The sequence below is a fragment of the Sphaeramia orbicularis genome, chromosome 16, assembly GCF_902148855.1.
Source record: "Sphaeramia orbicularis chromosome 16, fSphaOr1.1, whole genome shotgun sequence".
Lineage (NCBI taxonomy): Eukaryota > Metazoa > Chordata > Actinopteri > Kurtiformes > Apogonidae > Sphaeramia > Sphaeramia orbicularis.
Window position 1 is genome coordinate 48,250,593 of NC_043972.1, and position 13,826 is coordinate 48,264,418.

The window sequence follows — 13,826 nt, forward strand, 5'->3', positions numbered from 1 at the left end:
TATCATAGAACTCATTTCAAATATGTCTTCAGCAAATATTCAACTTTATTCATTCAACTTTATTTGTATAGCCCAATATCACAACAAGGTTATCTCAAAGGGCTTTACAGAGTCAGTTGGAGTAAACAACAGTCAAATAAACAGCAAGAAAATGAGTAGTGTCCAGGGCATCCCCCGTCCTTAGACCCTCCTTCTCGGCAAGGAAAAACTCAAAACCCAGTGGGAAAAGGGAGAAACCTCGGGGAGAACCACAGTGAAGGAGAGATCCACTCCCATGGACGGACAGGCTAGAGATGCACCAGGACTGATGGACGTCCATTTGCAGATGTAGTTCTAGTCTGCAAGGATGTTAAGATATGAAGTTTATTTTTCAGTGATTACAATTTTTTGTCCTCAAGAAATCTAGTCGAGTATAAGTAAGCACAAGGTTTGTGCTGTGTGTGTATGTTTATACTGTTTAAAATGATTTGGCTTCTTTCTAGTGGAGCTGTTTTTGCAGTGTGCTGTTCATTAAAATAAATCGTTGTCTAACTTGAGCAGAACATGAATTTCCAGTGACTGACAGCTCATGAGTGCAGTTTTTTGATGATGAATTCTAGCAACATCATCTGATTAAATGATAATAAAATGAAGATGTCACGATTTGATTTCCTCTTCATGCATTCGTAGTGTTATTAATAAATTTTGAGAAAAGATTTGTACAGACTGTCTCAAACAACTGTGATGTTTTTCTTACCATAAGTTCAAACCTTCTGATTCTTTAAAAGCGACATGTGACGAAGTGCATTTCACGTCGAGCAGAGTGAGACATTTATTAATGCGTCTCTCATGGGGGAACTGGTGGAACACATTTGTTAAATTCTCATCTGCATAAGCTGTAGCCTCATCCTCAGCTAAGAACAATATTCAGTGCTAGAGATTTAAAAAGAGAACATGCTTTAAAGACTAGAAACCAGTCTAATCTGCTGTTAGTGCCCCTATTCTGTCAAGACACTACTGGATGACACCTATCTGAAGATGTGCTTTCTGTTTCATACACACTGTTTTTAGTTGCTGTGAAGGCACCATACACATATTAATACCTTTGCATTAGCTGTAATGTTTCCCATGATAATATGAGCGGAATCCATCCAAGCATTTGATTTCACTTTGAAAGCTTCAGTGTGAGCTTTGATGCCAGAAAAACAGCATCGTCTTCTGTTGGCCTTTGATTTTTATTTTTATTTTTTTTTCACACTTACTTTCATTCCTTTATCTTTTTGCTTGTCTATGACGAGTGCACACAGCATGAGATGAATGACTTAGACTGATAAAAGAGAAAAGTTAAGGAAAGTAAAATATCCACAGTACTGTCGTTAGAGCATTTGGTGACATTATTATTATATCCTTAAAAAGTTATATGACCAGTTCATAAAGGCCATGAGATGTGACATTAGTCAGTGGAGTGGTTCATCTGTAAGGATTCTACCTCTGATGGCCTTGAAAAATAGATTTTTTAAAAATATTTTACACCATTAACCATGTGAGAGGTTCAGTATTATTAGCATCATAGCATAATTAGCTAACTCATACGCTATATGTGTTTCAGATATTTTTATTGCTAAGCCTTGTCATAGTACAGATTTGAGATCCCCTGATTGGCACATTATGCTTCATTTTTTATATCAACTTAACAAACGCATATTCAGAAATAAAAAGAAAACAGCATTGATAAAGTGAGAAAGAAAGAAAGAAAGAAAGAAAGAAAGAAAGAAAGAAAACACACAATTTAACATCTTACCAACCCCCATCCCCAGAGCCACTGACAAAGATCGGTGTAGCGCTACACCCTAACTCATACACTATATGGACAAAAGTATTGGGACATGTTGAATTCAGGTGTTTCTTTTCTAACAGGGGTCTGGAATACAAAACAATAATGACAAATGTCTTAATTGCATTGCATTGGTTCGTTTGGTTTAAATCACTATCCATATCCTAGATTTTTATTTAATTAGTTTCAACATTGATTTTTTTTTTAATCTTTGCCTATGATTTTAAATGTTCTACCTCTAAATTTCCAAAATATTTTCCTTGCTCTGACTGTAAATTATAATTTTCTACCACAACTAACCATCTACTTTCTTCTCATCTCACTTTGAAAGAAAAATCTCCCATTAAACTTAAAGGAAATATTGATGTTTATAAACTATATGGACAAAAATATTGGGACACATCATGTCTACAGCTGTAAGATGTCCTGCTCATGCTGGTTTGAGATATAAACATCAATATTAATTATCAATATAACATTTATCACAATATAAAACTATAATATGACATTTGTCAGTATTGTTTTTTATCCCAGACCCCTGTTAGAAAAGAAACACCTGAATTCAACATGTCAACATACTTTTATCCATATAGTGGAAGAGTTAGGCAGTTATGCTATGAGGCTAATGATATGTCAGATTGGCTTGTGCTAATGTGACGTTTGTTTTGGAGAATGTTTTGTGTTAAGAGCCTAGTGTTTATTACTGTTGGTTAACTATTTCAGAGCTAACAATAGAAGAACTTGGGCCAAACCTGAAGATTTTCACAGACAAATCAACCTGACTTGTAGAAATCAGTGTAAAGGCTATTATCATTTGTGCAGGTAACCAAGACAGTAATTAGATTAGAGGCTTTAAAGTCGTCAATGACTGGATGCCAACTCCATTTCTGAGCTGACAGTCGCTAGTGTTAAACGTCAATGCTGGTCTCGTATCTCCACATCAGTCCAATGCTGTATCTAGGTCTGTCAAACTCCACTATCGTTCTGGAATAGAGAGAACGTTATCTCAGTTGTGTGGCTCATTCTTTGGACTTTCAAAAGAATGTCAGAGAAGTTTTTTTGATGGAGTGTGTATTAGAATGACTGGATCCCTACAACAGAAAAACTCACAAAAAGGGAAAACGTGTGTGTTTGTCGAAACTAGACATTTAATAGGGTGTAGTTTCAGCTGGAGTTTGTTATTTCAGAGTCAGTGGACAAGTTGGGGGTACACATAAGTATGACAACCCTCTGGTTTTTTACATCGGTGAACGGGCTGTTACAGATGAGACAGCAGGGTTCCTGTGGGGTCTTAAAAAGTCTTGAATTTACAAATCTGCATTTAATACCTTAAAAGTCTTTAAAAGTTATGTTGCCATAAACTTGTTGGCTGTACTGTGTTTAAATGTGTGTCAAATGTCCAAGCTGCAAAGAAAGTATCGTTAGTCGACTCAGTTCCACCCGTTCCAACCTAACAATTTATATTGAAATTAGGAACCAATTGTCATAATTTTATAGCCATCTGGTGAGAAATGACTCAGCAGTGGGAATCAAGGCGTTGGAGTAAATAAATATATTTTCTTAAATTCTAGGTGTCACAAATTTTTGCCAGTATGGCCATGAAATGGGCATTAAATTCTGTTCTAGTAGTAGTCTTAAAAAGGTTTTAAAAAGTCTTAAATTTAACTTGTAGAAACCTGTAGGAACCCTGAGACAGTTGTTAGTGTAGAAATGGGCTTAACTATCTTAACAACTCCAACACAAACTTCATGTTACACATCCATGTGAAAATCCTGCACAATGAGCAATTTTTCTATTAATTTTAATATTTACATTAATTTAAGTAGTAAAATCCATTGATAATAGTATATACAGATATTGTAAATAGATGTATAGTCTTCTCAGCTTTAGCTTTCACATATCTTTAAGCACTTTGTTTTCATTTTGTTTTGTTTTGTTTTTCATTTTACACTTTGACTAAATACTACATTTAGAAGCCGAATGGACTGATATTTGTTTTAGGAGCTGGTGGAAACCAAAACAGATGTACAAGAAAATGGATAATAGATTAGCATTTGTTTTAGAGGGAGTAAGTGACCAATTTGTCCTGGAGAAATGAAAATGTGATTTTTGCAAACTGTAGATACATAGAATTTCAGCTGAATTAGTGATGGAAAAGCAGTGTTGTTGTTTTTGGGTTGTTGTTTTTACATGAAACATTGAAAATCATGTCCCTTCCCCTAACCTGACTCCTGGTTTTTAGGTTTAGACTATAACACACAGTGATGTGGTCACTGTAGAGGGAGCTCAGTCATTAGAATAAAGCTCTTGTTTTATCACTTAATCTCCATCCTTAAAACTCAGCTATTGTAAAGAACTCAGGTGAGGCGGTTGGAAATCAGAGGCTCCAAACTGACAGAACCCAGTTGAATTGGTTCAGGCTGATAAGGATGCCCCCAGGGCCCCCCCCTAGGCAGAGCTGACTGAATGGAGGCCCCAGGGCAGTAGCTGGAGGGATGATATGTGTCCAGGGAGTGGCTAGAGCACCCCCTGGAGGATGATGATAAAGAAGGGAGTCCTGGGTGTCTCTGCTGCTCCAGTACAACCCTTCAATGACAGAACAGATGGAGGCCAATAAAGGGCTGTGGATCAAACTGGGAAAAGAATGCTTTGGTTTAATTATTAATAGATTCTTTAAATATATATATATATATATATATATATATATATATTTTTTTTTTTTTTTTTTCCATATATATATATATATATATATATATATATATATATATATATAATTCTTATTTTTTCTTCTATATATATATATTTTTTACCAGATTGGTTTTTTTGACATTTGTGTAATAAACCCAGCCCTCATATCTGTCCGTAACTAAGTAGTGCCAATGAATAAACCTAAAAATAAATAATATATTATATGAACAGTATTCATCTGTAGTATAGAGTTAGCTTTTTGTATACATCAGTAGTTTTTGTAGTACTAGCTTAGTAGTATATGTATATTTAATTTTTATCTTGTTGCTGTCATATACTGCTTACATTTTCAGTACTTTGTGTGACATTTTGTGTGATATTTTTCATATTCCTTTTTTCCACTAATTGTTTTTGTTGCTAAACAGAACAGAGCTGCTAAATGAATTTTCTATGTTCCTGTGACAGTGGCAATAAAGATCTATTCTATTCTATTCTATTCTATTCTAGTAAATAATACGTAATAAACCTAAACAGCAATAAGCATACACACTCACTGGCCACTTTATTAGGGACACATAGTATTTGCAAGACTATAGAACATTAGCAGATAGTTACTGGAAGCAGTAGTTAACACATATTTAACTTCTGGACATTATTTTTATTGATCAAACTTTGCTCTTGTTTTGCAGGAGGGCACGTCAAAGTTTGCTAACCTCGACAACAGGCTCAACAACAAACATCCTACTAGAGTAAGTAACACATGACATTATCATATGAGAAGATGATTTCAATGGTTTGAACTTTAAGTGAATATTTTGTTTGAAAAATGAACTGAGTTGGAAACAAAGACAGTTATTTCACAAATCAGCTGTAAATGGTTGTAAAAAGTGTCTCCTGAAAGGCTCATATGTGCTCAGTTTTTGTTCAGATTGTTCTCAGAGTTGAATCAGTTGGGGTTACATCACCAGGACATTTCAGATAGCGTTGGGCAAACTGTCAGTCCCACAGGACTTCCTTAAAATGACCTCAGCGTTCATGTGCAAGACAAACTCCAGTCATTAGTCACATCAAGCACATTAAAAAAAAAAGGGAATTATTTGCCCCAACTTTATAGCTCATGTCTGGAGTGAATACCAATTATTTTAGCCTTAGGGGCTCTACACCCCCACAGGCCTTTACTGGAGACCTTGAACAGTTTTTAAATGATGTAAGACCCTGTAACATGTCAACTGTATTGTAGAAGTTAGGGGGCAAAGTATGGGGCAATAGGTTAAGAGTGTCTTAAGGCTTAAAAAAGGTGTGTTTGAGTAGATAAATGAAGTCAAATGTGCAAGATGAAGGGGTCGCCTGGTGTTAAAACTACTCAGATTCAATAAATAAGCACTTTAAGTCTGCAGTCTCTTGTAAATGGATTTTTTTTCCATAAAACTTCACAGTTGAACATTGATGTTGGTGTCACTGGTGCTGAGCGGGTGGTTTGATGAAGGGGATCAACCAGCAGGCAGCATGTCGTGGATGTGTGTGATGTGATGAATCCTCAACAAGTCTTTGAAAAATAGCTGCAGGCGTCTGCTCTGAAACCCCTCACTGTGGGGGCTCTGTGTGTGTGTGTGTGTGTGTGTGTGTGTGTGTGTGTGTAAATATGGGGGGTCTGCTCTGATGAAGCACTTGTGCCCTTGTCCACAGTCGTCGGCCCAGGGCACCGTGCCCTACCTGGGGATCTTCCTCACAGACCTCACCATGCTGGACACCGCCGTCAAAGACAGGCTGGATGTAAGCTCCTCTCATCTGTAATTAGCCCCCCTACAGCCCCCCCAGAAAGGGGTTCCACAGTTTATAATCATCAAACCACAGAGGCTGAGACGTCTCCAATACACAAAGTACATTTAAAGGAAAAAGCTAATCGTTGGCCTCATCGCATAAGTCATATTTTTGGCCAAATTGTGATATCTGCATAAACTTAATCAGCAGTGTTAGGAGAGTAAAGTTACCCAGATATCACAATTTGGCTAAAAATATGAGTTGGACCATTATGCTATGAGGCTTACAATATGCAAAAGCTACAACAGAACTGAACTCTTCTTAGTTTTAATTTTAGATTCGGCTGCAGAAATCCACCAGCCCTTGTTTTAACATCGGTCAGTTGATGTCAGTGGCTACATAATATTTCACCATTTAAAGGTACATTTTGGTCCTGAGTGAAAGTAGGGAAATCTAATGCTAATTTTTAGTTTACATCTAAACTGTATTTTAAACCAATTATTTCACTGTATTGATAGGATTAATGAATCAACTGGTAATAAACATTTACATCAGTAGATGCTTTTGGTATTTAAGGGTTAATTCATCAGGTTATTCAATCCCATCGCTCCGACAGCAAACTACTCTACTAAGGTCTTGGATCAGGTCCTTCTTGGAATTGTTATTATTTTATTGCCGTTGCTGTTAAACATTATGCTGGCAAAGTACATAAATATTAAAATATGCTAAGCAACTTTAAAAACACACATTTAAAAATTTGCTAGAATTATCATGAAATGTACTCAGGCACTCCAAACAGCTTCTCAGACAGACTGTATACTGTTGTTGTGCCTGACTGACTGTGCTTTTTCTCAACCACAGACCAATTTATGAAAGTTGTACTCACGTGTACAAACTGGGTAGGGGAGTGAAACTACTGGGATGGGCTAAATTGCTGACCAAAAACGTGTATGCTTTGTACACATGTGACCCTCCCTATAAAAACCCTGAAGGAGAAAGGGGAGAAAATGTCTGTAGCAAAAAATGTCACTCTTGAGTGCAGCCTCGTAAGAATGAATGGTACTGTCAAATTTGTACAGCCTGATTGAATAAACCATTTCCTTGATTCAAACTCTTATATGTATGTCTCCCAGAATGTGTGCGATAAGAACAATAACTATAATTGGAAATATAGTCCATGAATTAAAAGTAAAACATTCATGAATTTCATTGTGCATTTTTAAAGTTATTTAGGGCCAGATCTACTAAGATCCCAATATGTGTGTACTAATTTGTGTGTACTAATTTGTGTGCACAATCTAGAATTTTGCGTGTGGGGTTGAACCGCTGTTTGTGGGTGATTTACACAACAGGTGCAAAGTCTTGGAGATCGCCCTATTTAAATGAGGATTTTGCATGCGCTACTGCTTATCATCATGGAGACAATACCCTGTAAAGCTGCTCTGGGATACACCAGCACTAATGGCAACAGTGCACTGGAATGATCAAGATGCACGGAAATGTAATGTTGTGAGGAGTTTTGTCATAGAAGGTATTGCATGACTCCTCCGCGTGACTGGCCCCAAATCATCCCCTAGTTCATCTAGAAGTTTTGAAACTTTAAAACTGGGCAGCAGCACTGGATTTATTTTCGAGGTAGGAGGTCCGTGGGGGTTGTTGAATTGAATGACTGTCAGGCACACATACAGTAATTTTGTCACATTTTAGCCTAATGTCGGTGTGTATTTTTAATCACAATCAAAAATGTTCACACAAGGGTGAAAAATGCGTTCTCTGTGTCTTATTTCATCCTTTCTATGTCTCCTTCTTGCAACAATAACCGCACAATTACACATACAAACCGTTTGCACCTCCGTTTGAGACGTGTTAAACACACAGTTTCTATGAGCAAAATTGCTTTCACGTTTGATAAATCACTTTGCATGTGCTAAATTAATATATTTACATTTTCTCCTCCCAGCACACGCATACAGACACATACATATTTATTGTGGCAAACGTACTAGCTGGACGCAGACGCACTATTTCGCACCTTTGAGAGATGCAACTGTTAATAAATCAGTTTGTACATTTTTTTGTATGTGCAATGAGTTTGCACATGTGTTTATACACACAAACCTTCAGTAGATTCAGCCTATAGTGTGTAAAGACACTGAACAGCATTGCTTATTTGTGATAGTAATCGTAGCTAATTAACACACAACTCAGACAAGCAGGAACTTCCCACATCCACAGGTGGAGGCAGTAATACTCCATCTATTCACTCACTTCCATTTTCGGTCACTCTTGTTTTTTTTCTGGTTTTTAAAGTCCGTTTGCCTCCAAAATGTTGGCTGAAGCAACCCCTCCCATCTAGTGTAGAATCTAAAAAAGGCAGATAAAAGAGAGTTCACTCCTGTTGTGATTGTACTTGTGTTTTTTATCAAGGCTTTTGTGTGAGTAAAACATTTTGGATTGCACTCAGTTCATTTGACCTGTCTTAAACTGCCTCCTTTTTACTCTGTTTTCAGAACGGCTACATCAATTTCGACAAAAGGAGACGGGTGAGTTTTGCAGTATATGTTTGTACCATCAACCTGAACACAGTGGAAGTAAAACACATTTGTTTACAGTCACTAGGGGAGTTTTTAACGAGTGCACCAGATAGAACAGTCCACAGTGGTAATGAGAGCATCATGACAAACTCCTGTGAACCTAAAACCATCCTGTTAAAGACGAGAACGACTCACCAGAGTCACAGTGGAAAGAGACACGAGTGTGATATTTCTATTTGGAGATAAGAGGATATTAAAAATGAGCAGAGGCAACAGGATATCTGAGGGAGGAAATGATAAAGGTGAGGGAGCAATGAGGTGCTTCTCATAGAGATTAAAAAAAAAAAACGACCTGGCACAGTTACACAAGATCAGCTCAACGTGGGTGCTCTTTAGTGTGAGGAAACTCGGTGGTGATACGGCTCTTTGTTAACAGGAATTTGAGGTCTTAGCTCAGATCCGGCTCCTGCAGTCATCCTGCAAGAACTGTACTTTCACCACTGACGAAGCCTTTATGCAGTGGTACAACAGTGTGCCGACGCTAAATGAGGAGGAAAGGTGAGCATGGAAAAGCTTGGATTCGTTAAAATATGTAACACACATGCACACCATCGAATATGTCTCTTCTGCTTTTTAATTTTCATTTTTCATCTATTTCAGCTACAGACTGTCCAGTGAAATCGAGGCCCCTGGTGAACCGAGCCCCCGGGGTCTCACGCCCACAGTGATCATCACACAGTGCCCAGAGTAAACACACATTTACACAATAACATTCACACACTCATAGATAGATAGATAGATAGATAGATAGACAGATCTATAAAGTCAATTTGGTATGAATTCAAGTAACATTTTTGCTGCTACAGACGTGAAATTTTGTCCATTATAAGTAAATCAGGAAAAAAAAAAACATTTAAAAAATTCATAAAAATTTGAAACTTTGACCTACTTTTCCCAAAATGTAATGAGATCTATTCTGAGTCACTGGTAATCTAGAAACTAAATTTGGTTTGAATTCAACTCATAGTTTTGCTGCTAGAGTGTTAACAAAGAAACAAAGAAACCGAACCAAAAACAATATCCCTTGCCTCTCCTTCGGGGGGGCAGGGTAAAAATAGAATATTAGAATAAAAATAGAATACAAACACGCTATACATAACAAGTGGTGCCAGTCACAACAAACCCTGCCCCTCGCACGTATTGTAGCTTATTTTGGCATCGATCCAGCTGATATCAGCATATCAACTGCCTCTATACATGTGCCAAGTTTGAAGTAAATTAAAACAAAATTGATGTTTTTATAGATGTGTGAGATTTCGCCCATTATAAGTAAATAGGGGGCGTTAAAAAATTCATAAAAAATGTAAACTTTGACCAACTTTTCCCAAAATGTAATAACATCTATTTGCATCCCTGGCAATCTATAAACCCAATTTGGTATGAATTCAACCAATAGTTTTGCTGCTAGAGTGTTAACAAACAAAGAAGCAAACAAACCAAACCGAAAACAATACCCCCTGGCTTCCCTTCAGGGGGCGGGGTGATGAACTAGATCATATAAAAGAGAAGTGGTAGAAAGTCTGGACAATCAAACAGCAAGGTGCAACAATAAACTGTCATGTGCAAAGAAAAATAGATTGTTTTCAGTAAGATGGAGGTGCAAACATATAAATAAAGTGCAGAGTAGAAATATGTTTATGACCAGGTTTAAATATCAGGCAGAGGTGAGTTCATTGTAAAGGTAGAATGTGGGTCCGATCTGAGGCTATAACTGACACATGCTAATACACTGGTTTGTGGCCTTTATCATTTACAGTCACTGCCACAGCTGCAGCCGTTTTACTTCCCCCACAAATAAATGATGCGTTTTGTGTGATATTTCCTGAACCATCTCTGTTCTGGTTGGTCAAGGATGGAGGATTAGGATAAAACCATTCTCATCGTCACAGACTGTTGAATTCAGTGACAGTATCTTAGGAACTGTACTGGACTTTATAACATACAGTATCTGGTGTTTGAATGTTGAGTTAAACAAGATTTAAAAGTTTAATATAGTAAACAATAAGATTCACAGTTATTTTGTGAGTAATAGGAGTTAATTCTGTGATAGTGGCAGGGGCTCTCTGCCCCCTACTGGTATATGGAGTCAAAGTTTAAATCTAAAAACCACAAACAGTCACATTTAAAAGGATTTGTCAAACAAACATTAATCTTGTGTTGCAAATGTTAGGGGGCAAAGAAGGGGGCAAGAGTATCTTAAGACTTAAACTGTTCATCAACTTTGGTGCAGGAGAAATAATGTAAAACACATCATTTCAGTTCTGGTTGGAATTAAAATGATTAGGAACTTGAAAATGTTGAAGGCGCCAAACTGTACAAGTGTACGAAGTGATGTGTTTTTGTGAAAAACCCAACATGGTTTCTATATATCACCTTGATTACAAAGGAAAACTAGAAATTTACACAGTAATTGATGTACATACATGTATATACATATATTTTAGCTCTTCATAATACACTTAACAACCAAGAGTGTTTAATTGAATATTAGTTAAATAATCAACTAGTCAAATTACAAAGTTTTCAGTATTTTATTTATTTCTTTTTTTATTTAACCTTTATTTACCCAGGCAAGCAATTAAGAACAGATTCTTATTTACAAAGGCATCCTGATCAAAGAGCAATGGCTTTTATATGATCTATAAAATAATCACAAAAATAATTTTAGTAGCATGTATTTGGTGATTATTGCTTTCAAAACACAGAATCTGCTGTAAAAATTTTTTTTTTCCAGTTTTGATGATATCACTTCAATCTGTAATGAAAACAGATATTTCCCATGACTTAGAAACACTGTTAACTTTATCTATAATTGGTAAATCAAACTGTGAATAATTCAACATAATAAGTGGTTTCAGTGGTGACAGTGTGTGTGTGTGTGTGTGTATGTGCGTGTTTGTGTTTTCTTGCACTCACAGCCTCAGCAGCTCCAGGTCCAGTCTGGCTGCTGACAGTGAAAGCCTCTTTGACTTCACCTCACCTGTAAATAACCTGCTCTCCAAACTCACAAAGGTAATGGGCTTTAATTGACCCTTAGCCAAGTTGCCTGTTGCTATGCCTGTCAAGCTTACACATTTGTCACTGCATGATATTTCCACAGTTTTTCAATGGAAATAATCGCATATTTCTGAAATAATAGTTCTGACATATCATTTGAGGAGTTGACGAAAGAGACTATTATATGCATTTGAGACCGACATTCACAAAATACTAGTAATTTACTCAATAAAAACCCTGTCATTGGCTCTAAGGTAAGATGCTAATTAATGTGAGCTGTTTTAGAACATAGATGTTGACAGGCTAATAACAATTACAGTAAATTAGGTAATTCTTCACCATATGAGGTTCAACAAATACTGTGGACCATAAAACACACACCAGTGATGTTGGTTACCAGGCAGACATGTTTATCTTTGTTACCTAAGAACTGTGTGCTTAGATAGTAGCAGATTAAGTCTTGTCAATAAGATTTTAACACTATATTGTCAATGTAACTCCAAAGTAAAATGCATATTATAGTCTTTTTTGCTTATGTCTCTGTGATATTTCAGAACTATTATCACAGAAGGAAATGTGCTATCTTTACCTGTCTTTACTGGTTCTTTGTCTGATTTGTTGTGCCATTCAGTCATCATAGAATTGAGAATAGAAGTTTCATAAAATTGTGGAAAGAGCCAAACACAAGTTGTGTTTGAATGCAATGATGGTTAGTAAGAACTTCTACAGTTTTAACCCTTTCATGTGTGAATTATGAGAACCTTAGTCAAGATTTTATCCCTGATTGTTTATATTCCTGTTTAGGCATGAAAAAAACAATGCGATTGAATTTTTTTTAATGAACCTACAGTATATTTCATGGAGTTACAACAGGGATTAAAGTTCTCCGTCACCACGACGGATTTCCGTCAAATGGAAAAATTGAGGGGGGAAAAAAGTCATATTGAAGTAACTTACCCACGTGTTTCGCGGAGTCCAGTCAGCACCGCGATCCTGTCCTGGGTCTGCTGTCCTGGGTCTGCAGGTGTTTAACACAGGCACAGGCACAGGGGGCTGATAGATTTAACAGTGATGATAATAAGATGACTTCTTTATTTTTATGTCGGGAGGAGAGATTGATGACTATTTATCATTGGAAGGAAACACTGCTCATTCTGTGCCTCAGAAACACATGGACAAGTTCAGCTTTACCGAAGTTCAGCCTCCAGACGCTAACTTTAGTTTAGTGCTAACAAGTAGCTTTCATTATGAAAGAACCACAGCGAAAAGGGAAGAAGACAGAACTGATCTACATGTACCTTCATATTTGGGTTCATGGCTTATCTCCTCTTGCCGGTATATGACTAGTGTGTGTGTTTGTGTGTATGTGCCCTTCCCGTGCGTGCGGCTGTGCGTGCTGCGGCCTTACGCGGTTACGCGCCCGACTGCATAAGTGCTTTATTTTGACCCGTTTAGGCTCTTATTCCTATCTGTGTGGTACAGTACGAAGATAACATTAAATGAATGAGTAACACCCTTGGTATTTGCAAAGCCACTGTATTTTAAATACCCTCAGAGAGTATCTGTAACAGACATTTTCCCCAAAATTCATGTGCTGTTGGAGTTGGAGTTATGTTTTAGTAAGTAAAGTAAAGTAAAGTAAATTTTATTTATAGAGCACTTTTCACAGACAGAGTCACAAAGTGCTTTATCAATTCAAATCAGAATCAAATTAAGTTTACAGAGACCCAACAGAATCCTTCAGGAGCAAACACTTGTGATTGGTGACAGTGGTGAGGAAAAACTTCCCTTTAACGGGCAGAAACCTCGAGCAGACCCAGACTCCTGAAGGATGGCTGTCTGCCTTGACCAGTTGGGGTTAAAGAGAGAGAGAGAGAGTAAAGGAGGAGAAAAGAGAGAGCAATAGAGATATAGAGAGACTGGGGGGGGGGGTGACACATGGAGTACGTTATGATGAATACATAGAGTGTAAT

The 13,826-nt window shown here is 37.1% G+C and overlaps 1 protein-coding gene across 3 annotated transcripts in view; it reads left to right on the top strand.

The window, feature by feature from the left end:
• The window catches only part of rgl2 (ral guanine nucleotide dissociation stimulator-like 2), a 63,489-nt gene that overhangs the window by 36,551 nt on the left and 13,112 nt on the right, over nucleotides 1-13,826 (top strand). For all 3 annotated transcript variants that reach the window (XM_030158235.1, XM_030158233.1, XM_030158234.1), the window contains 6 exons: nucleotides 5,191-5,250; nucleotides 6,188-6,274; nucleotides 8,773-8,805; nucleotides 9,233-9,354; nucleotides 9,457-9,543; nucleotides 11,775-11,868. In XM_030158235.1, coding sequence (XP_030014095.1) covers nucleotides 5,191-5,250; nucleotides 6,188-6,274; nucleotides 8,773-8,805; nucleotides 9,233-9,354; nucleotides 9,457-9,543; nucleotides 11,775-11,868 — 483 coding nt within the window. The remainder of the gene's footprint in view (nucleotides 1-5,190; nucleotides 5,251-6,187; nucleotides 6,275-8,772; nucleotides 8,806-9,232; nucleotides 9,355-9,456; nucleotides 9,544-11,774; nucleotides 11,869-13,826) is intronic.